At 31.8% G+C, this 15,232-nt stretch overlaps 1 protein-coding gene across 1 annotated transcript; it reads left to right on the top strand.

Annotated features, from left to right (window-relative positions):
• Positions 1-6,685: 6,685 nt before the first annotated feature.
• On the top strand, positions 6,686-7,249 carry LOC126697915 (transcriptional regulator TAC1-like). Its single transcript, XM_050395073.1, has one exon. It carries the CDS (start codon positions 6,686-6,688, stop codon positions 7,247-7,249), a length of 564 nt encoding a protein of 187 aa, XP_050251030.1.
• The last annotated feature ends 7,983 nt before the right edge of the window (positions 7,250-15,232 follow it).

The following is a 15,232-nucleotide window of genomic DNA, read 5'->3' on the forward strand; positions in this document are numbered from 1 at the left end:
TTAATGTATTTCTAGGTTATAACTCATGCTTACTCAAAAATATTCAAGAGTAGTGATGATGAGGTGGTTTTACATAAGTGAGTGGGGTAGTTATCTCACTTTTGAGCCAAGTATTATGAATGGATCAATTGGCACCAAAATTTTAATTTAAAAAAAAAAAAAAAAAACAAAAAAGAATGATACCTTGCACAAAATTAGACAACAATTAAAAGTTAATTTTAATTTTAATTTTGATTTGGTTCGACTTTAATATATTATATACTGGAATTATACCCATACTATACATGGCTTAAGTAAAAAATTATATATAACTATATTGCATTACATTTTAATAATTCCAGCCATTGAAAGGAGAATATCAAGGAATTAAGAAAAAAGGTGGTGCTAAACTGCTAACTGATAAGTTTCAATATCAGAAACAGACTAGCCAGTACTCTTTCTTTAATACTTGAAAATAATCTTTTAGTGTAAGTTACGAATTGAAACCACTCACACATCTACTTCATTCACTTATCTAAAAATAATAAATAATAATAGAAATCATCCATTGTATTAATTTATGAGTACCCGTAATTGCAATCTATCCCCATCGAGTAATTTAAGAAAATATATGCAGTCTAATCAACCTTCGACAAATTGGTGTCATCTTTTTAAGATATTAATATATATATATATATATATATATATATAAAAGCAAAACTATCTCAGGCCTCTTAGCTAAACAGAAAAATATCAATTACATTAAAAGAGTGTTTAGATTGCATTTGCATTTTCACGTAGACGCGTTTTTGCTTTTTTTTTTTTTTTTGAACCAATGCCTATCGTATTGTTCATGAGATATGAATAGTGCAAATAGACAAATGAACAATACAAATAGGTAAATGAACAGTATTTTTGGTGTGAACAGTAATCTGAAAATTATTTTTTTATTGTTTTTAGTTTTTAATTTTCAGCAAAATAAACGGTATCCATACCCACACTCAATGTATCTATCCCCTCTAAATCAAATGATAATTTATAAAATTATGAACCCCATATGGAATCCTCATTTTCAATTACTAGCCAATCTGATTTTATGACCTTCAACTCCTATCCTTTTAATTGTTTCAAAGAGTAAGAGCTGTGAAGTGGAGAACTGGTATTTGAAACTTTGAAAGCGGAGAGAGAGAGAGAGAGAGAGAGTACTAAAACTCCTTGCCTTATTGAGGAAGAAAAAAAAGAATTAATAGGAAAAGGATTGAAATTTTTAGTTTTTCAATATATAATATACCTTCATTGTGTAGTCTTTATTTTATTCAAAAAGGGCAACAAAAGGAAAAATTATTCAGAAAGAAAAATAAGTGCAGGACAGGAAAGGGACAGATAGTTCCTTCATTGTAATTGTATTTTATGATTTTTATCCTATAGGCAAAAAGCACTTTTTAGGCGAATTTTAGTACCAGTTTCATTTTAGTTCACAGAAAATCTCTCCTTTTTTTTCTTTTTTTTTTTTAATGTTGTTCTCAGAAAATTAATTGTGTCAACTTAATCATTAGTTATGTCAACCTATTGTAATGTTGTCTGTAGACACTCGATTTGCACCTATAATTTAATCTTAGAAAATGGCTAGAGTGACAATTCATATACCCAAAATTTAGAATTGCATTACATGGATTAATTCATTCGTTGCATATCATAAAAATGATCTTGAGATTCTAATGATCGTGAGATATGTCCGATTTTCAAATCAGATTGTCAGATTAAAAGATATCACATGATCAAGTTTTCACGATCTACATGCATTTTGTTTGGGTGGAGTCGAGCACGCATGATTAATTTAAATTAATTCTAATTGGTTAGACAATTAAAATTAATTAAATAATTTTGTGATTGGTTGTTGGTTAGTGTCAAAAGTAAGCCTACTTGCATGGGAATAAAGTGGATAATCAGATAACAAAGAGATTGTGGATAATCAAGTTTTTTTTTGGAATATTTATCTACAAGATAATTATCACCTTAAAGACCTAAATATCAAGAAAAAGGGATTAATTTTTAAAATATGGATTAAAAACACGTCTAGCTGCAATTCCCGACTAAAAAATCCTCAAAAATGGAGTCCAAATTAGACCAAAACTCAAACGTAGACCTGGCACCCAAGAGTGCCATTCAGCACTCTTAGAGTATCGATTGGCCCAAACTTTCGTCCCAGCCCAGGGACATCCTGATTGAGATAAAGCCTATCTTTTTTGGATTTTTAGAGATAAGGACACGTTCTAATTTGTATTTGATCTTATTCAACTTTTTTTTTAAGCATCCCAACCTCTATAAATAAAGGGAAAAAAATCAGAATTAGGGGTTCTTATTTTCTGACTTTTCTGTTCCCCTTACGTTAAAGACGTTCTAGAGGCTTTTGCTTTAAGAACTTCTTTTTTTGTAAGCAAAGTATTTTAAATTTCTAAAATATTCTTTCATTAGAAGAGGACGCTCATGCAATAGGTATTATGTTCTCTTTCTTTTCTTCTTCCATTAATTAGTATGTTTTTGTTTGATGCATGAATAGGTTTAGTATGTTTTATGATGTCTTGTTCTTAATATATAATTGCCATGCTTAGATATTGTAGATGATTGTTTATTTCAATTCTTTCTTTTTGACTTCAAAATCTGCAATGGCTATTTATGAAGATTCAAAACTTATCTGCATTTTCATTAAATACAGATTTGATATTTTTTTTTCAAAACCCAAAAAAGATCTGTATTTTCATTAAATACAGATCTGATTTTTTTTCAAAACCCAAAACTAATCTACATTTCCATTAAATACAGATCTGATTTTTTTCCTAAATACAAAACTAGTTTGTATTTTCATTAAAAACAAATCTGGTTTTTTTCTGAAAAGTTTTCTTTGTTAAAAAATTGCAGATTTTGAAATTCAAAAGAAGGGGTTGAAAGTTAGGTCAAAGTTTTTTAATATGTGATGTATGCATAATAAATTTGTCTCATGAATGTGGATCCTCTTTCAAAAGTATTTTTTATTTGTGTCCAACAATAGATCTAATTTTTTACAAATCAAAATCATTTTTTTTTACTTTACACAAATTAGATTTGATTTTTTTTCAAAATCTCTTTTTTATTTTTTTTTATAAAAAACATATCTGATTTTTCTTGATAAAATCTTGCTTTTTACCCTTTACAAAAATAGATCTGTTTTTTTACAAACCAAGTCTTATTATTTTAATTTCTAAGACAGATCTGAATTGTCTTTAAAAAGAGGACATATCCATAAGGCAAATTTATTTAAGTTAATTTTTGTCAAGTGTTTGTCATGTGCATTATAACATATCATGCAACATCATTCAAAAAGAGTATATTGGTCATTAGAGTCTAGAAGACTAGACTCTATCTAGATGGAATGAGTGCCTAACACTTTCTCATTCCGTAACCTAACCCCCAAGCTTAGGATTTTTGGATAGGTAGATTAGTGTTTTGTCTTTTAATTTTGGTAGATTGTAACTAGGACCAAAGTTTTGTATTCTTTTGCATAGATTGTAACTAGGAACCAAAGCCTTGTAAGGTTAATTTACCAAAATTGTATTTTTCTTTATTCAATCAATGACATTCAAAGTATTTTGAACATGTAATTTGTATTTATTTTTTATTATTTTTTTTGTATAAAAAATTAGTGGCAACTCCACAACACTTACCCAAAAAGAGAGGTGCCCTTAAAAGCACCCCAATCTCTTTTTTGAGAGGCCCTAATTTTCTAGCCTCTCACATTATCCTATAGTAGTTTTTTAGTAGAAAATGATGATGCATCATTTTAAGTGGCTCAATTAAAAAAAAAAATTGTGTAGCCGGCCTAAAAAATGCGAGAAATGTTATATCCACAATATTTTCACAACAAATTCTAAGTGGGAGGTTATTACAAAGTTGTTATTGGTGGGAAAAAAAAGTAATATCAATGGTAGGTTTCAAATTAGAACCAATAATTACTTACTATCTATAATTTGTTGTGAAAATATTGTGAACATAGCACTTCTCAAAAAAGACATATCAATAGCTTAAGTGGCAAAAAAATGACCACTGCAGCATCTCTCCATTGTCTATTCTTCTTTTGATCAAATCCCTCTCTCTAACTATAACAATCCAATGAAAGCACTTGCCAAATATGCACTAATACCCCAAAAGGACTAGTCAAGTTGCAATTAAGGTTCCTCATAAGTACTCAAACTTAAGATCCACTTAGTAAACACCCAATGTGAGACTTAGCACATGTCCACACAACACATTCCAAACAATCCAATCCAATCAAAGACACACAATTTGAGATATCACAATCTCCCTTACTTAAATTTTTGATGTATATATCTGGGCCCACATTCTGTTGATGCCCCTGAGTCAAATAGCATTACCAAGTTTACTCCAATACCATTTTTAACAATACAGGGAAAATGCTAGTCACATCTATGTTTGAGTTCCTTGTAATCACTTATAAACTCAAGATACACCTAGTAAACACATGGTGTTAGACTCAACACACATCCGTGCAACACACAATCAATGAATCCAATCAAACAACAAAACATCAGTTGCTGGGAAGTTAGTCATGTACTGGAATCTGTACAAAGGAAGAAGTCTCTACAAGATCAAGTTCAATTGGGGATTAGTGTAAAGGTCCAACTGTAGGTTGTTACTTCGGGATAGTCCAGAGTAGTGGTAAGATTCCTTGGATCTATAACCGCTTGATTCTTAATTAGTTATTATTGGGAGTGGTGACCTGAAAATCAGCCAATGGGGTTTTTTCCTTGTGAAAGGTTTTCCTCATTAGTAAACAAATCATCGTGTCAAATTTAATTTCCGTTGCACTTTATTTTATTTGGTGATTTGTGTGTGCCTCCACAATTTGTATGTAATTTGACCTAATTAATCAATTTGGATAATTGAATTAGTTAAACGAGGTTAATATATGATCCAACACCATTGATAAAAACTGGAGAGTCATTCTTGAATAGAGCTTTGCTTATCCTTAAACACACTCTCATGGTATGATCTTGATATTGATCTACTTCTTGGATTTTCACCCTCGTGACATATATGTAACCAAGAACATAAAGAATTTTATTTTATTTGAAACCACAAAGTTCCTTGCTCACCATCTTGCATTGGTATCCTAGAGATTCCAACGTGTAGCAAACATATCATTTAAAAGAAATCCAGAGGTTTTAGCTAGAGTTGCTGTAATAAAGTCCATGAGTTGTCTACTAAGTTATTGGGGTATGCTTACAATGGTTTTGAAAGTTAATCTACGAGAAGGTATAACCTGTTATGGGTATATGAGTCCCCTCTCTCACAGTTGTTTGGGACCCACCAGCTGTGAGAGAGAGGACTCATATACCCATAACAAGGTATATTTTCCCTTAATCTATAAACTCCTCTTTCTTTTTTTTCTTTTTTTTCTTTTTTTTTTCTTTTTTTAATCTAATCTGACTCAACTAATTTAAACAGATGAAAGTGTTTTAGTAGAATAGTGACCACATCACTCAACTAGGTAAGAGTGTCATGGTTCACCATGAGCACCATATAATTTCTCTATTCCATCTAATAATTTTTCCACACCATATAATTTCTCTATTCCCTCTAATAATTTTTCCACTAGAGAAATTCTCTTCTAGTTTTTGACTTTGTTACCATAAAAGAAAAGGATTGAAAGGTTTGAAAAAGAAGAGTGGAAAAATGGGGTTGAAGTTTTCTTCCGTTTGATTGGATCAAAGAAGAGGGAGAAAGGAAAGGGGGATGGGTAACATTTTCACCGGACCCACCAAAACCCCTCCCCCAAAATTGGATGAGATGGTTGGGGGAAAAGTTAAGGTGTACTGATCTCACTATTTTACCCCTCTTGTTATTATCTTATTTTATTGTTTTGGTTTTTTTTTTTTTAATGTTTGTTTTGATACCTATAACAAGATTAAAATTTATAATATAGTAGTAATATTATGCAAAAATCAAATTTCGAGTTTCTAAATAAAGTATAAAATAAGAAATCATTGAATAGGCATGATAAACTAAAATGGTATCAGTTTTAACTAGACTTACAACAAGTCATAACAAATATGAAATATGCTTGTGAAAATTCATTTGTTAATTAAATCATAATAATAATAATAATTAAAAAAAAAAAAAAAAGGATTCTTATACATAGTAAGGACATAATAATAAACTGATGCAAAGTACATTATGTTTTATTTCATTTTTCCTCGCAATCAAACAAATAATGTATATAAACATTTTTCATCCTATTACTTAACTATCCCTTTGATCAAACACATACTATGAAAATCTAATATCCTTTTCATTCTCTCCTTTTGCCACCATTCTTTTATCTTCCATCATATCCTTACCATAAATAAGTTAAATGGTAGTATATATATTCACATAAACGTGTGTAGTCTAATTCTACCATGACCAAGTTTGAGGCTATTTGTCCTTTGGCTGAAAATTTATATTATATTGTAGAACTTCCAGGAAGTTACAGATCATAAATCTAGAAGCAGGCCTCGTACTCCAACGAAATCATCATCGCGCTACCAGCCAGTTTGACAAAGACTGGCGACAAAAATAACAAGCAGTATAGGACTAGAAATAGATCACTATACTTTCTCTCTCTCTCTCTCTCTCTCTCTCTCTCTCTGTGTATTTGATTGCTTCTAACATGGAGTCTGATCAACCAAACCTAGAAAATTCCGAGCAGGTGAACTCAGATGATCACCAAGGTGCAAGCCAAGCAAGATCCTATGATTGTACCTTTTGCAAGAGAGGTTTTTCTAATGCACAAGCTTTAGGAGGGCACATGAATATCCACAGAAAAGAAAAGGCTGTGCTCAAGCGAGTGGTGACTAATAAAAGCCAACCATCCTCGAATTCTACACTACCAAGGAATTCTTCATGGCCTTTGGAAACCAAGCCTAGTAGTGACGAAAGAAACACAAAGAAATTGCCTTGGATGCTAGCTAGTCAACAAGGTGATAGGGATGAAACCCATGTTGATGATGAATATTATGATCAAGTTCAGCAACTTCCACTGTTTGTGGAAACTTCTTCACAAAAAGATCATAAGCGAGGCAGTCGACTTCATTCGAATATTGAAAAGGATTTGTCAACCACTAGTACTACTCATGCCTCGTCAGGTTCTGGGATAGACCTTGAACTTAGACTTGGGCCAGAGCCTCAGGACCCATCAGCACCAACAGCTACTCAAAAATTCTTCTGTGTTTGAATACAGCACCAAAAGCTACTCAAAAACTCTCCTGAGTTTGAACATATATCATGGTATTGTACTCTCTCACACCTTTATAGAAATTGTTTTTTGGTAATATTTTTTTTCAATCTTGTTGTAAAGCAGATTTCTCTTACATGGTTATTGTTTGTTCTCATTTTAAACTTCCGTTACCATGAAAAAGTATCTCTTGTAATAGTTATACCAAACAATTATATATGTAACAATTCAGTTATTGAATGTCATGTGATTCAATTTGATACACTTTTGTTAAAATTGATCCCGCCAATCTCTCACATAATTAGCACATAAATGACTTGATATAGCTGTTACAAAAGATACTTTCTCATGTGTTCACCTATGTAATCTTTGTAGACTTATGGCATATATGGTGGTGAATTACTTGTGAAACATTTATTTACGTATTTCGTTTGTTTTGTTCAAATTAAATTTTTGCAGTTTCATGCTGAATTTTTTGCACTACCAACAAAGAAACCAAATTACTTGATATATCAATTCTGAACTTTCAGAACAAGGAGAAACGCAGGTGAAGCAACAAAATTAACCTGAATGTACAGTTGAAATTAGGGTTTAAATGTTTTCTTTTTTTTAATAATCAAATTAGGGTTTAAATGGGACGTTTCTGAAGACATCTAATATAAATCATAAACCCTAAATATCAATTGAAAGTGAAAACCAGGGCTTATAACACGATTGCTCATAACACAAGAACCAGGATAAGTTGTCTATAGTAGATACTTTTGATTACCTTCACTATCTGTGAAGATAATAATTTTCTTAATGGCCTGAAGTACTTCCAGAAAAATGGCATATTTGAACACCCAACCAATTGTTGTGGACTAGCATTATCATGTGGATAAGCTGTGACTCATTAATTACCAATAGCTTTACATGTTTCTTCTAAGTTTCTTCATAATTGTTGACAATTTGACATGACATGTTGTGAGTAATGATCAGTAGAGAATCAATGTCCCTATCTTGAGAACTCGTATATATGTATATATATTATTCCACCAGGCAAGAAGTCTTTTCTGTCATTCTAGTGGCATGACTGTAAGGACCATTGTCCCTAAAAGCAAATTCCTGAGAGGAATTTTGGAGACAATTCTAATCTAATATATCTTTGTATGAAGTGACCTCTCTTCTTAATCATGTACACGCACTTGTACCATGGTAGCACTAAATATAACAACAGCACTAAAAACTTTTCTCTCATAGTGTGACTATTAGGAGTCGATAACTTAATATCATAGTTTTATTTTTATTTGTTAAATTACACAGGCACTAGATAGGTTTTGAATCCATGACCTTACCCTTCACCCATTATGAGAGGAGGAAGTGCAATTTGGGCCAAAACTTATTGGCCAAATAAGAAAATTATTTAAATGGCCTTATTTCAAACCTTTTTAATTTGTTAATTTTCACATTATAGGTAGAAATTTGATTAATTAAAATATTAATGTGTTAAAAACCCAAATAGTTTGGAAGCATATCTAGACACAATAAGGTAAATGACATTGGGTCCTATATCATAAATGTAAAGTCAATGATATTTGTTTTGTGTAATCACTGTACTTAACACTTAGGCTTGGTTCTTACATATGAACAATGTAGAAAAGAGAAAATGCTTAAGAATTTACCTTTCTTATTCATCATTCTCTTTTTGGAGAACAATATAAGAGGTTAGAGTTAGGTAAATCTTCTCAAATATACGAGCCCTATTTGAGTGTCGTATTATTAGCTTCTTGTAATGTCTTTTCCACCAGCAAACCTAGATTAGATTGTATGTCAAATCATAGGAAGGTGTTTTTTCATCTAATAAGATTTAACGGTGGAGTGAATCCATCATAGGATTATGATGCATGCACTATATTGATTGCATGTCGTATTGGCTCCTTTATCCATTTCCCTTTATCCCAAAACAAAAACAAAAAAATAAAGCAAAAACAAAAAAAAAAAAAAAAAACTTCTTTATCCATTTCTCCTCATTTATTTGCAGTGAACCCATATCATAAGATCTTGAATGCCATAGAAATCGAGGTAATATAATAGACTATAATTTATTTCAACTCTTCGGCCACATAGTGGAAGAAACTCAACCCTTAATTATGAACCTCTTCTGCTAGCTGGATGCCACCCCAGCTATTATGTTGAGAAATTGCCTTAAATTTTAATTATGACTTGGTAAGTTTACCGGGTTTCCTTCCCGAAAAATGAAAATTTATTTGGTTCTTTTTGGTTGTCTTTGGTATGGAAGAAAATGCTATTCCTTAGAGTGAAAAGAAAGCATATTCCTTATTAAAGAATTAATGTATTCATCATCCACCATGGAATAAGAATTGAGTTTTATAAATAGACAATGCTACAAAAATTTTGATGGTTTTGGCCCAAGAGACAGAGAAGAAAAATAATAGAATTGGGTGTGAAAAAAAAAAAAAAAAAAAGGATTTTTGCTTAAAAGATAACATAAGGAGGGAGACAACAATGTTTAATTTTTCTCTGCAAAAGTTTTAAAAAGCACACAAATCAGGAAGAATCTATGAGACTTTGATTCATGTTGTGAAGTGAAGAAATTGGAAAGAGATGATGCTGCAATGTGAGCATAGTAAAAAGAAAAATAGTTTCCGAGAAAGGAAGAAAAAACTGCAATGAGCATAGTATTTGTGAGAGTAAAGAAAAAAAAAATTAGCTGTGAGACATATATAAGGGATATAAATTTGGGAGTTCTTGCAAAAAAATATTATAAGTGATTTTATAATAGTGGATTAATTCAAAGTTTATTCCGAGATATTTTTCCATTCAAAGAAAAAAATGTTTTCCACATAAACTTATGTGTTTTTGTGTGTAATTGATATTTTGACTTAGCGATTTTGATGATTATAATTTTTGGTGACTGATTAAAATTGTTAGTTGAATTGTTTAATTCACAGAAGAAGTTTAGAACCCAACATTTCGTGATACCCCAAATTGTGCCAATCCAATTGGATTGGGATTGTTTGAGTGTGTTGTGCAGCGTGTGTTGAGTCCTAATTGTAACTTAATTAGTCTTTTAGGGGTATAAGTGTAGACATAGCTACAACAGAATTACAGAGATCATCAGTGTATATACACCATCTTATTAGTTACTCCTATTAGTTACTACTTGGGTGAAATGCATATAGAAATTAAAGGATTTAGACCGTCTAAAATGTATTCAAAACTAATACCACTGAGCCTGCAGCTCTAAACATTTTTTTATCTTCTGCAACGGTGCAGAACTATCTCAATGCATTTTTCTGGCTTAGTGCAGACCTTCTAATTAGTCTGCTAATACTTGTACCTAATCTGCGCTCCACACTGCCTGTGCCCATTTCAAAGGCATAGCAGCAATTTATTATCTCATGCACCCTACGTACAACTGCAATTCCTACACAGTTTTTCTCTTGAAAAAACCATCAATGCTACCTTAATACATGTTAGCACGGAATTGAGAGGTGACATTGACATATATAGGATATCAAGTGACACCATGGGTCGCCACAAGAAATAGATAACGTCTATATCAAGAATAAATCCTTAAATCCACGTAAGGAAATCTGGAATCCACTCAAAAGTGAATAAAAGAAAACCTCACTGAATTTTCTATTAAAATTTTTGAATGCCCCAGCCACTAATTTAAAACAAAACAGTCCTTGGATAACTAATAAGAAATCTTAGAAATCCCTAATTCGGGTTAAGCACAAAATTAGGTTAGAGAAATAGGAAATTGCCAAAAATAAAAAAGAGTGAAATTGAGAAAATTACGAATTTAAATATTACTAGTCACAAACCCACAAAATGTGTGGGAATATATAATTATTTTGTAATATAGTATATAATGTATAATTTATTCTATATAAAAATTTAAAAAAATTCAAAAGTATTTTCATATGTCTATCTCTAGAAATATATCTGTAGGGTGTCCAAGGACCGAGAAGAATAAGGAGTGGGATGTCCTACACCCATTCATTTGTAAAGCGCATCTGACCTAAGAAGTTAGTCTACCCGAGAAGAAGATGGGGAAGGTGCTTAGTATATGATAAGCACCCGAATGGGAGATATAGCATTTCAGGAGAGGCATGGTGGGAGGAAGCTTCATGAGACAGTATACCTTCCACCCCTATATTGAATGCTCTATAACAACCTTAACAATTGCATTAATGAAGAAATGACATCTGAACAAGTGGGAGGAACCCCTTCTACCACCTTCAGCAAGCCTTGATGGGACAAGTATTCAGGGAAGAGTTTTGGGGCGTACAAGTGGAGGGCCAGGATGCCAAGAAGGAGGATATATAAGGGGAAAGAAGCTCTACAGGGAAGGGGGGGATTTTTTGGGAGAAATAGAAAAGTGAACAGTGTATTGCTTGATAAAACTAGAGTAAGACATATATAAGAACTTTTCCTCGAAAGTGACCAATGAGCACTTTTTTCAACAATTGCTTGATTCATTCTTCCTTATCTGTGAAGCACTTCATTAGCCCTAAGCTCAGGTAGCAACTCTATTGTAATTGCCTTCCCACCTCTACACAAAAACAATTTTATTGTCTAGGCTTGGGTTGAAGTGCAAAGCACTACTAATCTAAGTGGGCTTAGGCATCCAAATCTAGCTCTTACAATATCATTTTATTATTTTTGGTGTGTTTGATTGATAATATTCTTCTAATTTCTATTAGAGTGCATAATGTTTTTCTAATTTTTTCTAAACAATAAAATTTTTTAAATTTCAAATTTATTATTCAAGTTTCTCATTCTCTTAGGAAAATTATCATAATAATCAAAACTCATTACAATTGATATTACTCAAATAAGTAATAAACACATTCAAATACATAGCCATGTAGATTTTGTTTTGATATAAACTCAAATTCTTAACTTCTAAAATAATTAACAAACAAAAATCAAACCAAATCGATAAGAGGGAGAGAAAGGCCTTGTGATGGGGAACTCAAAAAACATAATACCAAAACATATCAACCCAAGGTAAAGCTATAAAATTAAAATAATAATAATAAAAACATTAAAAAAAAATCATCTACCTAAAGTAGAGTTGCAAGAAATTTAGAGAGAGAGAGAGAGAGAGAGAGAGAGAAAAGATAATCATATTTTCGGAGAAAATGTAAGAAAGAATAATAAATTTATAAAAATAATATGAAGAGAAGAAGAATCTTTAAATGTATAGTTGTAAACGCCACATTATCCAAGCATAATATGTAAGAGAATAAAATTATATCATTATATACTATCTTTATAATGTAACAGGATAACATCTAACAATAAAAATAAAGAAGAAGAAGAAGAAGAAAGGATAACAACTTGAAATCCCAAAGTCAAATTGCAATCAACCCAAAGTAGAAATCTAAAGAACACAAAAACTCATTAACCTAAAGTAGAGATGCAAAAAAGAATTAAAAAATCTATCAAAAAAAAAAATAATTGAGAGAGTGTAATCATTTATTTTGTGAGAGAAAAATATGGATTAAATGAGAGAGAGAGAGAGAGAGAGAGAGAGAGAGAGAGATTAACATTAAAAAAAAAATTAAAAAAAAAAAACAGATATTAAGAAGAGTAATCAAAATTAAAGGAAGAGGAATGGATGGAGGAAGAAAAATTATAAGATAGAGAATAGTGGAGAGATAAAAAGGTAAAAGAGATGGGAAAAGATTGGAGGAAGTGTAACAATAAAGTGAGAAATTGATAAGAATAAGAAGAAATATAAAAGATTGAAAATAGGTGGATGACATTTATAGCACAATGAAATAGTAGCAAAATTAATTGTTATACTTCCATTTTATATATCATATAAATATAGATGAATTCTAATAAACATCCCAAAAAAATACAATCTCATTTTGAAAAAATACATGATCAAAGGAAAAATTATTATAAATAGCAAATTTAGCTAAAAAAATATCTGACTAAAGAAATTTGTCAAAAAAGCGGCATAGGTCAAAGTCAAGGCTATGAGTTTTGATCTTCACAAAAAACTTCTTTTAAGCCACCAAATTTCACGTGATCCTATCGTTGAGCTCAATGATTTCTATTATTCATTTCCAATAACTTCTTGCACTTTGACTTGCAACAATCTATTTGTTGAAGGAAATATGTACTATTCATCTTACAATTAGAATGAACCTCGACATTTCATTTTTCCCAAATCCAAAGAAACTCTTCTATCAATTATTAAATTCTATTATGTATTTAAAACCTCCCTTAGAATATTATCATATGTTCTTTGTTTGTTTTTAGACCCCTTAAAACCACAACCAGATTAACATAGGTAATTAGCCAAGTGATTACTTAGTCAAATTATCAAATTTAGGTTAACACACATACATCATATTATTGTAAAGTGTGGAAAATAAAGAACACAACAATATGATAACTTAGGAAAACCAAACCGGTAAAAAACCTGGGGAGGATTTAACCTAGCTATCCTCAAGATAAAACTGAATCCACTATGAAAGAATTGAAGTTTACACAATAGTGACTTAGACCACTAACATCCTATTGCTACCTCAAGTAGGAAACTTACTACCACGACCACGTGACTGCTCCGAACCCACGAACTACTTCTTTCTTGGATTCCCAGCAAATACAAGCACTCCCGCTTATGTATCCTTAAGCTCTTGAAATAGCAACTAAATCGATCACCAAGCTCTCGACTTCAATCTTGAGATTGGAAACCCTAAGTGTATGTGAAGGCAAACACCTCTAGATCTCACAAAAGATTCACACACACAGCATAAAGAGCAACCAAGTTCTTAGAGCAAAGAAGTCAATTTCGTACCGTACCGGCCGGTACGACTGGTATATACCGTACCAGTCAGTGCACCGGTATAGATGACCCCCTTGTTTCGTACCAGAAAAAATACCAGCCGTACCGGCCGCGTACCGACTGTTTTGGCCGGTAAATGGATACCAGGACGAAACACGAAAAGTCTCATTTGTAAGGAAAGAAAACAGAGAAGAAGGAGAAAAGAAAGAAGATGACCACAAAGCAAGGGTGGTGCTGTGAAGCAACTGCTTCTTCTTCTTCTGCTTCTTCTTCTTCTTCTTCTTCTTCTTCTTCTTCTTTCCTTTTTTTCTTCTTCTTCTCTGTCCGTCTGTCCGTCTCCATCTCTTTTTTTTTTGCTGAACCTTTTTTTTTCTTCTTCTCTGTTGGTCCATTTGCCTCCCTCTCTTTTTTTTTTTTTTTTGCTGAACTTTGTTATATATGTGGTCTGGTTTCTCACTTTCTCTTTCTTTATTTTGTATTTGTTTTTGAAGTTTCCTAAGCTCTCCACGTGACTACAGTACACTGACACTAGCTGCCAACCATTGGAAATATTGAAAGCTTTTAATTTTTGAATAAAAGATGAGCTCTCCATCACTTCTTTTCAGCTTTGGCTTTTGAGTCCAAATGATGTGACATAATGTAAGTGTATTGCCATATTGTCATGGTATTGCAACAAATTTATATTCAGAACAATGCTAATATTACAACATTTTAAACAATTTTTGTCATAATTTGTCGTGTGAGGAGTTGTGAGTGATGAAAATGTGAACCCACATCATACACTCACAATTTTTTTCACCCCTCACAACTTTTCATATAAGGAGTTGTGGTAAAAGTTAATAACTCCATAAAAAAATATAAAAAGTTGCCAATGTGATATAATGAGTTATTAGAAATATAACTTTGTATATTATATAAAATAGTAAAAAATAGCGGTAAATCCGAAACGGTACACCGGTATTGATCGGTATCCGAAATATATCGTACCGCTGGTCAAACCGATACAGCCTCCAGTACGGTATTGACTCCCTTGCCTTAGAGAGCTTTTGAGTACAAAACCCTAGATCTACAAAAGAGGCACACTTTTCTCTCTCAAAAAAACTTATAAAAACGTTTTAGGATTTCCTTTATATATAGGAGTGTTTTACTTGAAACCCAATACGTTTAAG

This window comes from Quercus robur, chromosome 1, assembly GCF_932294415.1.
Source record: "Quercus robur chromosome 1, dhQueRobu3.1, whole genome shotgun sequence".
NCBI lineage: Eukaryota > Viridiplantae > Streptophyta > Magnoliopsida > Fagales > Fagaceae > Quercus > Quercus robur.

Coding starts and splice junctions, on each gene's coding strand:
- LOC126697915 (XM_050395073.1), top strand. CDS start 6,686: ATGGAGTCTGATCAACCAAACCTAGAAAATTCCGAGCAGGTGAACTCA.